The sequence below is a fragment of the Cervus canadensis genome, chromosome 10 (assembly GCF_019320065.1).
Source record: "Cervus canadensis isolate Bull #8, Minnesota chromosome 10, ASM1932006v1, whole genome shotgun sequence".
In the NCBI taxonomy this organism is placed as follows: domain Eukaryota; kingdom Metazoa; phylum Chordata; class Mammalia; order Artiodactyla; family Cervidae; genus Cervus; species Cervus canadensis.
This window is the reverse complement of record NC_057395.1, coordinates 38534149-38548372: the sequence shown is the minus strand read 5'-3', so window position 1 is coordinate 38548372 and position 14224 is coordinate 38534149. Positions and strand designations below refer to the sequence as shown.

The window sequence follows — 14224 nt, the reverse complement described above, 5'->3', positions numbered from 1 at the left end:
ACGGTCCGGAGAGGGACAAGTCACCCCCACCCCCATCCCTGAGGTCCAGGATTCAGAGCACTCAAGGGCACTTTCAGGAGTCCTCCGCTTCCAGCGAGCCTCCTTTGAGCTGGTCTAACGAATCGATCCCCTCCCCTCCCCCCGCCCCCCTTACTTAGAAAAACTAGTATCTTAAAATGAGAATGTACGAAACTGGGTGCCGGAGAACTGTCCTCCCAGGAAACTCTGGGCCCCTGACCCGCACGCCCGGGTTGGCACCAGCGCGCCCGCGTCTCTCTGTCCCCACCTCTCCCGGCAGCCGGCGGGCAGGGGACCCGGGAGGGTGAGCTTACCCGGTCCTCCGGTGTCTCAGGCCCAGGTTGTCCTTGAGGGGCGGGCCGTCCGTAATGCCCACCTCGGGGCGAGCGTGGGGACTGTCCAGGACGCCGCCGTAGGGCCGGCCGCCCCGATCCCGCTCCGGAGCCCCGCGGTCCTCAAAAAGCACAGCGCCGCTGAGCTTATTGAAGACGATGGTGTTCATGGCGCGGGCAGGCAAGGGCGCGCGGCGCGGCCGCAGCGCCTTGGGACCGGGCCGCCAGGAGCTCCGCAGGGCTCGGGTTCTAGGAGATAAAGATGAATCACATTACTCGCTGACAGTGCTCACACTCGGGAGCGTCCCAAGTCCGAAGCTGGCCTTGGCGCGGGGCTGCGGAGCCCAGGGAGCAGCGACGCCGCGGCACCTGAACCCGGGGACTCCCGCCTTCCCCTACCTGGTTACACCGCTCCCGGGTAACCCGGGTCACCGCCCCCGAGCACTCCCGGGACTGGTACCCACCCTCCTCTCTGCCCTGCCTTCCCAGCCCGCAAGGAATGTCAGCCAGAAACAGTTTACCCGCCTGACAAAGGAAAGTGATTCCTAAACAAGCCTTACAGAGTTGCCTTTAATCTGGATGATGCACACTCCGGAAAGCGGGGGAGGACAACGCGGGGCCGTGCGTGATTCTTCAATCACAACCGGAGACTAAAGCCTCCCAGAGCTCCCACTCGGGCTCGTCAGGAAGGGTTGGAAGAAAGGAAAAATTGGGGGTACCACGAACGACCGCTTCCGCCAGCCCCAGTTAATGAGTCCCAGCGCATAACAGGATTTCAGGGATTTGCTTGTTTGCTAGATCCTGGGTGGTTTGGCTGAAACCTCTGCGTCCTTTTTTTTTTTTTTCCAGCTACAGCCCTTGGGGTGGGGGGCGGGGTGAGGGCAGGGAAAGTTAGCAGATTCCACAGATAGAAAGTTAAGTGGCCTCAGGGAGTTAAACGGCCCTCCCTCGAGGCTCCTGCCACCCCTCCCGCCGCCCCGGATGCGCAGGGTCCGGGCAGGTCAAACGCGCCCGAGTCCCGGCCCTCCAGAGCTGGTTGTCAGCGCTGTCCTCTTCCGCAGCGCGGGCGCGAGCCGCGAGCTCGGAGTCCTTTCCCTCCCACCCCTTTCTGGGGTCTCAGGGAACCAGTGCAGAAGTTGCAAACGATGTTAAAAGAGCGGGGGAAAGGCGTCGCGGTCCGCGCTCCACAGAGCTTGCGGGGAAAAGTCCGCAGCTCACCTCCCGGGTCGCGACCGCCGGGAGCCTCTGCCCGCCGCGCTTGAGCCTCGCGGGCCGGTCCGCTTCGCCCGGGGGCAGCCGGGTGGCCGCCCGGAGGCGCGCAGCCGCCGCACCTCCTCGCCTCGCGCCTGGGGAGGAGGGGGGTACAGCTCGCGTGGCTTCCGAGCCGCCCCCGCTTCGCGATCCGCATCCCCTCACCCCGTCCGGCCCCACCGAGGGCAACCACCCCCAGGCACACACGCCGGGTGCCCACGCTCGCCAACGCCCCCGCCCCGCCCTCGGGCCACCGCAGCAGCGGCCACGCGCGATGTTTAGGGTCGTGACCGCAGCGGTTAACTTCAGCTCCCTGCAGTGTTCGTGGAGAGGTGGAGTCAGACCTCTGCCGGCTGCCCGCTGTACCGCAGGGCCGAGCCCTCCGACTCACACAGGTACGTCTGAGGTTCAGACAGCCTCAGCCAGCAGCGGGGAAAGCGGACATACGCGCTCGCGGCCCATGTTCCCCTGTCCGGACGCGCCTTGTTTTTCTTTTACAATCTGTGTACTTAGTGATTTGCGTCCAGGCTGCTCTGTTTGGGAAGCACACCCGTTCCCGGCCCGCGTCTGTCCCCACCTCAGCCCTGTCCTCCTGTGTGCGACGGCGTGTTTTCCCTGGCCATTGCGCCGCGAGTTTCGCCTTGCCGACCCTCCCCGCTGCCCCAAGCCCGTACGGAGGTCCTCACTACAGATCCCAGCGCGGCAAAGGGCCGAGAGCTGGGTCCCCGACGTCCGGGGGCGTGTGAATTGCAGCTCCTAACCCTCCCCGGGGGCCCTGCGCGGTCCCCGTCGCCGCCTTTCGGATCCCGCGCTCCCCCACTTACCCAGATTCCCTCCACTGTGGCTTGGGGAGCGCCCTCCCTTCGGATCCGCCCCGCCCAACCCCCGCGAACAATTTTAAGCAAAGGGGGCACAGCCAGGTGGGCTCTCCGACTCCTCGAAGCCCATCCGGCCAGCCTCGGCCGCCACCACCACCGCCCGCCACCCCCCTCCCCGGCGCGTCCCCGAAGGACCTCGGAGGGAGGTGGGGGAAGGGCCGGGAGCTCCAAGCGCCGGGCGCCGAGGGAAGGGGCTTCTGGAGAGGGGAGGGAGCCTGCCTTCCCGCGACTCCGCGCGGGGACGGCGCGGCCGGGGCTGTACCTGTCGCGGTGGGGCCCGCGGCCGGCGGCAGAGCGGCTGGCTCTCCCGCGTCGAGGCTAGGCGCGCTCCCATCCCCGCCGCATGTTCTCCGCGCGGGCTCCGGCGCGCTCACCGCCGCCACCGCCAGCGTCGCGGCTTTATTTACCCGGACGGGCGCGCGCGGCCCGGGAACAGGAATAGCGAGGCCTTCTCATGTTTCCTGACTGCCCAGCCCAGCCGGCGAACATCCTGCGGGCGCGGTATACACGTTCCCGGGCCAGCGAGAGGAAGCCACCGCAGGGACCTCTGTTAACCCTCGCCGCCGAGGAGCTGCCGCAGCCGGCGCCGCCGGGGATCCCCCGGCCCGCGATTCCTACCCAGTCGGGCCCGGCTCCCAGATCCCTCGGCCTCGTGGGCAGGGAACAAAAGGGGCGATTTCCTTCTCCCTTCGGGGTGCGATTGGAGAAGATGCAGTAGCTCCCGGCTCAGGCTCTGGAGCTGGGCGGCTGCGGTGCGCATCTTGTGCTCTCGCTGGCCCGAGCGCCGGAAATTTCGCCACGCGTGGCTAGGCAGGAGAGGGCCCTGCGACGCCCCCCTCCCCCGACTTTTTTCCCCTCGCGATGAGCTGGAGTGAGGTTAGTTAGAGCTCGATTTGTGCCTCTAACGCGTGAGAGCGGATCGCAGAAGATGTTTGCGCCCTTTTCTCGTGTCCTTGGGCTTCTGCGGTCCTGGCTGCCTCCAAGTCAGGCACGAGTCACCTTCCAGGGCCAGCGCTGGAAAGGAGGGAGGCTAGGCGGGGTCAAGGCGGACCCAGGTGCGCAACCCACGGCGACCCAGGTGTGGAAGAGGCGGCGAGTGCGGGGCCAGGACCTGCGTGGAGCAAAGGGGATGGAACTCGGAAGGACCCCGAGCCTGGACACAATGCAAGGAGAGAGAGACTCCTATCAGATTCTCTTACAGGTGAAACTTGCCTTCCCACCATCGCCTCAAATAGAGGAACGAAAGCTGTGGTTTAGGTACTATGGAAGTTCGAGGCTTCTGGCAACCCGTATGGCCCCACGGCGCGAAGCGCGCCACGTCGCGCGCGTTCTCGCCTCGGGCCCCACTGCGGCAGCGACACTTTTCTTTTTTTTTTTTTTTAAGAGCGAAAGTAGATTTCCCCCAAGCTTGACAGTTATGAGATCATTTGTTCTTTTCTCCCCTAAAGGTGGCTGGCCAGCCTGGCGCGGTGGCCCTACAAGCCTCTTCCTTTTAATGTGGCTGGAAGTAGTTAAAACGTACACTAAAGCCATTGTTTCCAGCACTGATCACCCCCGAATTTTCCATTATGTTATCCCCTGAAATACGCGACTGTGCCCTGGCCACAGTCTAAAGCAGAGAGGGGCGCTGGTTTAAATTTGTGTGCATCCGGCAGACAAATATTACCAGTTGTTCCCGTTTCGTGATGCCCTTGGTTCTCTTTTATCGCACAGTTTGCGGTTGTGGCACTCTCGCATCTTGCCCCGGGCGCTGCACTTGACTTCTGTAGGGTGGGTTCAGTGAAGTCGTGGGTCTACAGACCTCGCGGTGGGGACTTGAAGTCAAGGATACACCATAAGATTTCAGCCATTGACTTGCAGCGAATAAGTTTCACAACAAAAGCAGATCCAGTTTATAATTCATAGGAAGAAGAGGCTGGTTCTCTTCAAAGGACTCTGTGACTGATGGTGGTCATCAGCCATATATAATGGAATTGAATCGGCTGTAACACGCCCCTCTGATATATATTTTGGTCAGCTGTGCTGGATAAGGCACCAGGCATGCATGCAGTTGCTTGCAATTTCACAGTATTCTACTGCTTACCTAACTGTTTCTTGTAGTATTTAGTCTAGTAGAGGACAAGTGAATTTCATTGTTTAGTCTTAACTGTATTTACTCAAATGTAAAATGTATTTGGAGGATTTTGACTTTTTGAGGCATTTTTACATGTAAGATCATCATAAATCTGATATACACAGCAAAAAGTCTTTCTGCAAAATGTTTTTGTCATAGGAATAGCATACACCTCAGTCTCAAATTAAGTCACTGAAAAATTAATACATGGTAATTCCTTTAGACTGTAGCCTAATAATTAGAATCCATTTTAAAAATGAAAGAACAGTGGAGGATCCATTTTAAAGTGAAATAGTGTGGAGAATTCCTCTGTAATATACAAGTGAGTGTGTACTGTGTGATAGACAAGAATTTTATTTTTGCAAGTGTCATCTATGCAAGAGAGAAATTCCTTCTTTTAATCCACAGTACAGATGCATTTATCATCTTAAATTTCACCTTTTTCTAAAATGAATATTACTCAATTTCTTATGCTATATTCCAATCTCCAGTATATGAAATACTGTTTTATAATCCTCCGAAGTAAAACTTTCAGTTTTAGAAAGAACTATCAGAAGATTTAAGAAAGTGTATGTAGTTTGTGGATATTGGTCACATGTGGGGAAAAAACCCAAAACTTAGGCCACAAGTCACAAAACTTGAACCCTAATCTTAATTATAATTAATCTGATGTTGGTTTAGCCTGAATTTACTAACATGTAAAATACAGATTTTAAGTTTTCCACAAACTTGCCTTATGCTACTAAGATTTTTTTTTTAATGTGCAAGTAACAATTGCTATTGCTAAAACTAGAAAAATGTTAAGTAAGAGCATTTGGCAGAAATCTTCATCCATCCTATTGAACTTTGAGTGTAGTTATAAATGTAAGTAATTTGAAATTTCTAATAAAGAAAAAAATAAGAAGTCTTCATGTTAAGCCTTTTGGTATGTTACCAAGGAACCTGACACTTCAGAACAATTATTGGTCAAAGTTTTTGAAACTAATATTGCTTTTAAATTCTCTTTCAATTATTACTTATAAGCAATGTAATGAATTACAAAGCCAGGGAATAACTGTTGCTCCCCAGCCAAATAGTATAACGTAGTAAATTTATGAACAAATAGCCGGTCCTCCTCACACTTGGCCAGTTTGACTTGTAAAGATACACACTGGAGTGGGTAAGTGAAACAACAGAGCAAGCAGCCAGAGAACCAGCTGCAGAGACATCCTGAGCAAACTAGGAGGATGGATGACCCCGAAATATCTCATTTTTGCTTTCTTTATAATATAACTGTAACTGCATACACAGTACAGAATAAACTCCCTCAGAGGGCCTTCTCCATAAATGCACTCTCAAACATCAAAACAGTACAAGTGAAAGTTCCCCTTCAGCCAGCTCCACCCAGTCACATTTCTGAGAGGCAACAGCCAAGAGGTGGCCATTCTTTTCAACTTTTTTTCCATGTAGTGACATACACAAATATAAGCAAATCATTGTTTTATGAGTTTTTGAAGTAAATGAGACCATACTTTACATATGTGAACATACACACACACACAATAATAAACTAAAACTTGCTTCTTCACTCAGTGATTTCATTAAGAACTTTCATATGGGTCCATATAAATGGAACTCCACCTTTTTAACTGGTATGACATGCACCATAATCTGCTTATGCGTTCTCCTATGAACTTTTCTGTCTTTTCAGTTTTCACTATTATAAACATTAAATACTCTTGTAGGGGACTCTTTCTGCATGTATGTGTTTCTCAAGGAATAACCACAGAAGTAGAATTGCTTGATTGGGGGAAACAGGATTTAAAAATTTTTATAGGTCTTAGAAATTTCCCCCCAACTTATACCCCCAATCTTCTCCCAACTTACAACTACAATGTTTCCATTTCCTCACATGTTGCATAGCATTCCATATGTTTGGTTTTCATCATGTTTGCCTGTATGATAAGTAAAATAAGGTCTCATTGTTTCAGAGACTTTTCATTAATTTATAAGTCATTTGTATTTCTTTGTTGAAGAAATGTGCTTATATCCTTGTTAGATGCTTATTCATTTATAAAAAGCTTCTTTAAAGAACATTTCTTCCATGAAATATATACTTTATATATTGACAATGTGAATTAAGAAGACTGCCTTTTACCTAATTTGGTTTTTGCCTTACAGAAGGTTTAAACATGAACACAGGTCAATAGAGGGCTTCCCAGATGGTACTAGTGGTAAAGAACCCGCCCACCAATGCAGGAGACATTAGAGACATAGGTTCAATCCCTGGGTTGGGAAGATCCCCTGGAGGAGGGCATGGCAACCTACTCCAGTATTCTTGCCTGGAGAATCCCATGGACAGAGGAGGCTGGTGGGCTACAGTCCATAGGGTTGCAAAGAGTCAGATACAACTGTAGCAACTTAGCAAGCAGGCAAAAGTCTGTATTTTCTTCTAATACTTCAAAAAATGGTTTTCACTCAGCTCCTTAATCCTTTTGGGATGAATTTGCATGTGTTGTAAGGGAGGAGTCAAATTTGATTTTTTTTTTCTTCTTCAGTTGAATGGTCAATTATTCCTATGGAACTTATGAAAGAGCTTTCCCCCCATCAATTTGAAATAACTTTTCTCGTATATGTGGTGAATTCCTTTCCATATGTAGATTGGTCTAGCAAGGTTTTGAGAGATGTTGTACCCAATAGACTGTAATAAATTTAATCTTCAAATTTTTAAAATCATCTTGGGCTCCAAAAACTTCCAATATTATTCTGTTTCTAATTTCAGAACATGTCAAGTATTAGAATAGTAATATGTGCGGCCAGGTTATGGTTCTTGTTTAGAAGGCTAATTCAGTACTGTTCTAGGATGAAGCTGCTGTTTTTTTTTTTTTTTTTTCTGTCTTGGTTCTGCTAAGAAATAAGAGAGTAATTTCAGGCAGCCACATTCTCCAGGATAGAATACAGCTGATTGGAGCTCTTCAAACATACCAAGCAATAACCAACCACCAGCAATGTAACATTATTTGTAAAAGTGATGAGTCCCTGCCATCTGTGATTTGAAAAAAGAAAATTCATCTTTTTTCTCACATACATACTTATAGAATGTGAATTAATTCCCCCCTCCCCAAAACAGCAAGTCAAGAAGAGAACCTTCGATAGGATCGCAAATTAGGCAAGTTCACTCGGACAAAAATGCAAAAATTTTATCACTGCAATTAAAAAAAATTACCTACATATAAGTGCAGAAAATACTTGTAATAAGCGTCAGCAGAGCTGAGATCTGGGTGAGTTCATGACTTCTTCTACCTCATACAGCTTGAGACAGGACTGGAAGTAACCCCGAGCCCTAACTGAGGCTTCATCTTTTCTCTTAATTCCAGAATATTTTGTCTTTACTGCATGGGTTCTGAGGGGAACCTGGAGAACATTTTGTCCTCAACATGTGCATTGAAATATGAGAATTTCTGGCGGAAGTTCTAGCTTGAAAATCAATTTGCCTTCGCATCAAAAAGTGGCCATTTTAATAAATATCATGAAGACTTTTCATCATAAGCAAGGATGACTCTCCATATTTGGAACCTAAAATGGACTTAAGGCACTCAATAGGTTTTTAAGATTTAATTACAATATGTACACGCCTGTATCAAGTTTTTGGTTCACTCCACCCCGTCCTCTATCCACCCTCCCTGCGTTCACTTTCAGCCTCTTTGTTTTCATCTCTGGGTAGAATCTTTCTTAAAAAATTTATTGGATGATTTACATAGTTGATTTACAGGGACGTGTTGGTTTCTGCTGTAGGGCAAACTGTGTAGGATATCTGAATAAGTTCACCAAGAGAAAGCTTGGGAACAAAACTGCTATGTGCAACTTCCGCTTACCATGCTGAAAAAGAGGTTTTGTTTGCGTTCTTTTTAACTGTTCTTTGTTAAGGAGGGCTGGGGCACGGATGTGGGCGTGGCCTGAATCTGCCAATCGGAAAACAGCCTCTAAAACAGTGGAGCCAGCGCTAGATGAAAAGAACCGGGGGCCTCGGATGGACCACCTGAGTTAGAGCTCCCTGGCCTGGACTCAGCAGACTAAGTCTGTAAAGGGCCAGATAATAAATGCTTTAGGCTTTGCAGGTCATAACCTCTCTGTTCTATTTTGCCATTTGTAGTGCAGAAGTAGAGGTAGATAATACTTGACTGTGAATGAGTCGTGGGTCAGCGTTCCTGTAAAAGTTTACTTAATGGACACTGAAGATTGAATTGTATAAAGTTTTCATGTGCCACGAAATATGCTACCTTTCTTACGCTCCCCCCCCCCCCCCCGCCTCGCCCCCAGCCATTTAAAGATGTGGAAATTACTCTTACCTTAGAAACAGACAGCAAACTAGATTGACCCCAGGTGGGCTTCCCTTGTAGGTCAGTTGGTAAAGAATCTGCCTGCAATGCAGGAGACCTGGGTTCGATTCCTGGGTTGGGAAGATCCTCTGGAAAAGGAAATGGCAACCCACTTCAGTATTCTTGCCTGGAGAATCCCATGGGCAGAGGAATCTGGCAGGCTACAGTCCGTGGGGCCCTAAGAGTCAGACACAACTTAGTGGCTGACTAAACCACCACGGTGTTTGTTCCCCTACCCCCTCACTCCCCCTACTACCACCTAGGCTACTGAACTCTGGACTCTACTGGGAGACAAATTTCCTCTTCTTTGAGTTGCTGTATTTTGAGGATTCTGGCTAAAGGAACCTAGCGGGTACCTTATGTAATATACTCCTATGCAAAGATGATCTTAGTTACCTTGAGTGACCTTGGAGGAGTGCTTTTTGTGTGACTAGAAGCTGCCACAGACATGAACTGGAATGGAGGTGGAGTGACAAACTGCTTTCTTTTCTCTTCTCCTACAAACAGGCTGTGTGTTTAGAGAATCAGTCTAATTGCTTGCACGATAGTTTTGAAGCCATGTACGTTTTAAATTTTAAGCATCTTTTAAGGTATTGATATTTGACTTTTGATGCTTGTTTTTTGTAGTCATGGAAAATAGTGATTAGTTGATAAGAATGACTATTTCTAGCTTAGCCCTCCCCTACCAAAAAAAGTCCCACAAAATTTGAGCTGTTTTTTCATTGTTTTCTTTTTTAATAATCAACAGTCAATATTTATGGGGCACCTGTATGCAAAATCCTGCCAACAACGGCATTAAATTTACTTTAAAAGACATGATCCTTGCCTAGCTTTCAGATCTGTTAAGAAAACACAGGGAGACATACATACCTCATCTAAAAAGTTTGAGGGTCTGATATAAAGATTGCTTGAATCCAGTAATCTGCAAATCATCTGTGGAAACACATGAGGGATCTTGAAGATGATAGAAGGGCCATTTGGTGTGTCTGCTAAAAATTTTGTAACCAAATCACAGACAGTCCTTCCCAAAAACATGCAAAAAAAGATCGTTATTTCAGAAATATGAGCCTGATTGAAAAACAGCATCTTGACCTCTTACATCAGACTTTTTCTAGGTTTATGCCCCAAACGTCTGAGTTTCAGGAGAGAATTTTAGGGCTTCTGCTTGAACAACAGCAACCAGAACAGTAAGAATAAATAAATATACTGAGGTTAGTGCACCATCTCTCTTCCTTCCCATGTCCAGGCCTCTTTGAACCTTCCTCCACTTTTACACTTTTAGGAAAAGTGTTGAAGGGAGAGAGAGGTTGCAGGGGAGAAATTGTAACTCTGGCCCATATGTCTGGGCCACAGAGCCACAGGAAAGCAGCTGCACCTTGGACTGCATTTGCGGCCCTGAGAAATTCTCTATCTCTTTGTTTTGGTATTCATTGACCTTCGTGAAGTGGGCTTTGATGTTGTGTTGTTTAGTTGCTAAGTCATGTCCGATTCTTTTGCGACCCCATGCACTGTAGCCTGCCAGGCTCCTCTGTCCATGAGATTTCCCAGGCGAGAATACTGGAGTGGGTTGCCATTTCCTTCTCCAGGGGATCTTCTCGATTTAGGGATCAAACTGGCATCTCTTGCATGAACTGGGGGATTCTTGACCACTGAGCCAGCAGGGAACCCCTTTGATGTTGTAGGCTATCACAACACTGCTCAGAGGGGAGCTTGGGCTGTGAGAAAGGGAAAAGGAAAAAGACGTTAGGCCAATTAATTATTCTGTTTAAGTGACCTAAAGTCTAGGATAAGGGGAGCCTTACAATAGACAAATAGCCCGGATTTTTTTTCTTGGACCTGCAGTAGCAGTCCGCTCAAAACATATGACCTCATTTTCAATAACTTGGATGGACATGGAGAGTATTATGATAAGTGAAATAGGTCAGACAGAGAAACGGTCTAAAAAATATGTGCTGTCTAAAAAATAAAACAAAGGAATGAATAACAAATTGGAAATAGATTCATAGATAACACTAAACAGAGAATGAGCTAGTGGTTACCAGTGGGGAGAGGGCAGGTAAAGGGGTGAGACAGGGGAGGGTATAAAAAGAAATACAAATTACTATGTATAAAATAAATAAGATATAAGGATATATTTTACAGCATGTGTGTGTGTTAGTCGCTCAGTCGTGTCCGACTCTTTGCGACCCCGTGGTCTATAGCCCACCAGGCTCATCTGTCCATGGGATTCTCCAGGCAAGAATACTGGAGTGGGTTGCCATTCCCTTCTCCAGGGGATCTTCCTGACCCAGGGATTGAACCTGGGTCTCCTGCACTGCAGGCAGATGCTTTACCATCTGAGCTACTAGGGAAGCCTGTACAGCACATGGAATATAGCTATTATTTTATAATAACTTTAGATGGAGCATTGTCTATAAAAAATATTGAATCATCATGTTGTATACCTGAACCTAATATAATATTGTAAATCTACTACACTATAATTCTTGAAAAGACATATGTCCTAATACTACTCCTTCAGACATTTTAAATGGGGGCATAATTAAGAATATTTTTATTTGCCCTTACTGCATGAGATGGTTAGCATCACTGACTCAATGGACATGAAGTTGAGCAAACTCCGGGAGATAGTGAAGGACAGGGAAACCTGGCGTGATACAGTCCATGGGATTGCAAAGAGTCGGACGCAACTCTTTGCGACTGAACAACAGTAACACGTGCTCCCACACTCTTCTAGGAACCCAACCCACATAATTCTCACAGCCATCCTTTGGGGGAAGTACCCATTAGTATCCACCTTGTAGAAGAGGCATAGAAGTGCCCTACGTCCCTAGTTGGTAACTGGCGAAGTCAGGATTTGAGTGGAATCAGGCAGATACCAGAGCTTGTTTGCTGAGTCACCCAGCTCAGACTAACTGCTTCTTTGAAGGTCCATTGGCAGGACAGAGAAAAAGAGCTGTAAACACGTGCTGGATAATTGTAGGCACAGCTAACTGTGTGGTCGCACATCTCCTGGCTCCTCACTGAACTGCACGGCATTCGAGGCCACTGTGCTCTTCTTCCCTCTGTCCATGGCCTTTTCCCGGGATGGGGAGAATGTGGACTGTCAGTGTCACCCGGATGTGACACCCCACGGCCCAGACCTGGCGGTGAAAAGGCTGTAGGTCACGTCAGTCTGCCTGTGTGAGCTCACACTCAAAAGGCAGTGACTTCTGCACTTTCTGCGGGTTCTCTAAATCCAGAGAGGATCCTTCCCCTTTGGGTATTGAAGTGCTTCAGCAATGAAAAACAGCATGCTTCAGAACTGCCGCAGCAGGCTGGAACGTTGTCTGTTGTAGGAGTGGGCACAGCACGGTTGAAAGTGGCATATCTTGAGTGCGGTTAAAGCCCAGCAGCTTTGGTTAAGAAGCTTTGGTTAAGATGACAGTGGTCCTTACAACTTCCTAACCTTTGGCTTGCTGTTTTGTCTCTGTTATGTTTTGTTTTGTCTTGTTTTCCTTTGTCACGCCAGCCTCTAACATTTGCAGAGCCCACAGCAAGAGTACAAATGAACGCCCACAGACCATATGTCTAAATATTTAAAAGTTATAAAATCAGCTAAAACACAGTTAAATAAAATATGTTCCATCCTTCTACCTTGACAAATATACCATCATGGTAAAAAGTGGAACACTATGTAAAGTTATGGCTTTTGTTGGGAAAATATCAAAGACAAGTAAGTATAATTGTTATTGCATATGTCTGGGTGTTTTGTTGTTGGGCTGGAAATGTTTAGATGAGTGATAAAATGAAAGAGAAATAATTCATAATTTACTATCTCTCCCATTGAGTTGATTTCTTTGTCTGCATTTCAGTAAAAATCGCTGTATTGTTACAATCAATATCCCATAATTTGTGTCCTTGAAGGGTTGCAAATACACTGTAATTCTACTAAAAGAGTCCAAAAATTTGAATATATGTTTATCAAGAATGTGCATTAATATGAATATGGAAAATTTTAAAGTTAAATTTATTTAATACTTACTATTTATGCTATTTTTATTCTAAAATACTCAAATTATACATACAAATAGAAAAGAAAAATTATAACTCATGAATATAAGATTTTTTAAAAGCTGAAATTTTATTTAATTTTTGGAAAACAAATTTGAACTATTTTAAACAAATACAAGTATTTGCTAATGTAGCTGGTTTCCAAGGTAAGGTATTGGTATTCGATTTCATGAATTACTTGTGTGGATTTATAGTTACCAACCTGGTAATGATATGAATTGACAGTAGAATGTTCTGCTGCTAGGGGCAGCTATTCCAAGGATTTGCTAAACATTCAATACCTGCAGAGCCGTGTATTAGAGAAGCAAGAACACAGTGCCAGGCCTGCTGGGAAATGATACTGCATGAGGGAAGGCCTTTGTGGGGTCTGCCAGGTTGATTCATTTGTCTTTTCTGCCTGCTCTTGAAGCAGTGTTCACCTCCAGTGTTCTGAGCAGCATAGCCCAAATGTTTACAACGTTGGGATGTGAATGCCTTCTACTTTGAGGACACACAACAAATGGTAGAAGCATTTCCATGGGTCCTGAATGGAGTTAGTCACAAGAGCAGATGTTGAAGTTTAAAGTTGCACTGTATCCTTGTTCAGTCCTGACTCCCAAATAACAGAGAAATCATATGTTCTTTAATTTCCCTGTGTGTGTGTGTGTGTGTGTGTGTGTGTGTGTGTGTGTGTGTGTGTGTGATGCAGGGTCTTTCAAAGAAGGGCTCAGGGCACTGGCCCTTTGCCTGGGTCTAAAAGTGGTACCGTTTGGGGAAATGTTTTAAAATTTGTGTCATTTGTTTACTTACATTTTACTTATTCTTTTTTTTTTTTTTCAAGTTTTAAACTTGGACTCTCAGCTGCAACAAAATGAAATCACACTTATGGGAGCCTTTCCGTTTTTGTCCTCTGATGATTCTGCAATGATTAATACAGGCCACCGCTTCTGAAACTGCAGAAAGCAGAGTCATTTTTTAAAATTTTATTTACTGATTGATTCTGGGTTGCACTGGGTCTCCACTGCTGCTCTCAGGCTCTGTAGTTGCAGTGAGCGGAGGCTGCTCTTCGTTGAAGTGCCTGCACCCTCACTGGTGGCCTCTCCTGTTTCAGGCGCAGGCTCCAGGCACACAGGCTTCGGTAGCTGCCGCACTCAGGCTCAGTATTTGTGGCACGGACTTACATTCCGCAACACGTGGCATCTTCCCAGACCAGGGATCGAACCCATGTCCCCTGCATTGGCA

General features: G+C 47.1%; 1 protein-coding gene across 8 annotated transcripts in view; it reads right to left on the bottom strand.

Annotated features, from left to right (window-relative positions):
• The window catches only part of MKX (mohawk homeobox), a 69705-nt gene extending 66486 nt beyond the window's left edge, over nt 1–3219 (bottom strand). The window contains exons 1-2 of one of the 8 annotated variants that reach the window (XM_043479559.1): nt 3098–3219; nt 333–599 (exon numbers count right to left, since the gene is read on the bottom strand). In XM_043479559.1, coding sequence (XP_043335494.1) covers nt 333–520 — 188 coding nt within the window. In that variant the 5' untranslated portion in view covers nt 521–599; nt 3098–3219. Of the gene's footprint in view, nt 1–332; nt 600–749; nt 772–910; nt 1114–1568; nt 1695–2178; nt 2287–2425; nt 2566–2741; nt 2969–3097 lie in introns of those variants that run through there. The other 7 variants (XM_043479565.1, XM_043479558.1, XM_043479560.1 and 4 more) reach the window with 7 other exon arrangements.
• Between the last annotated feature and the right edge of the window lie 11005 nt (nt 3220–14224).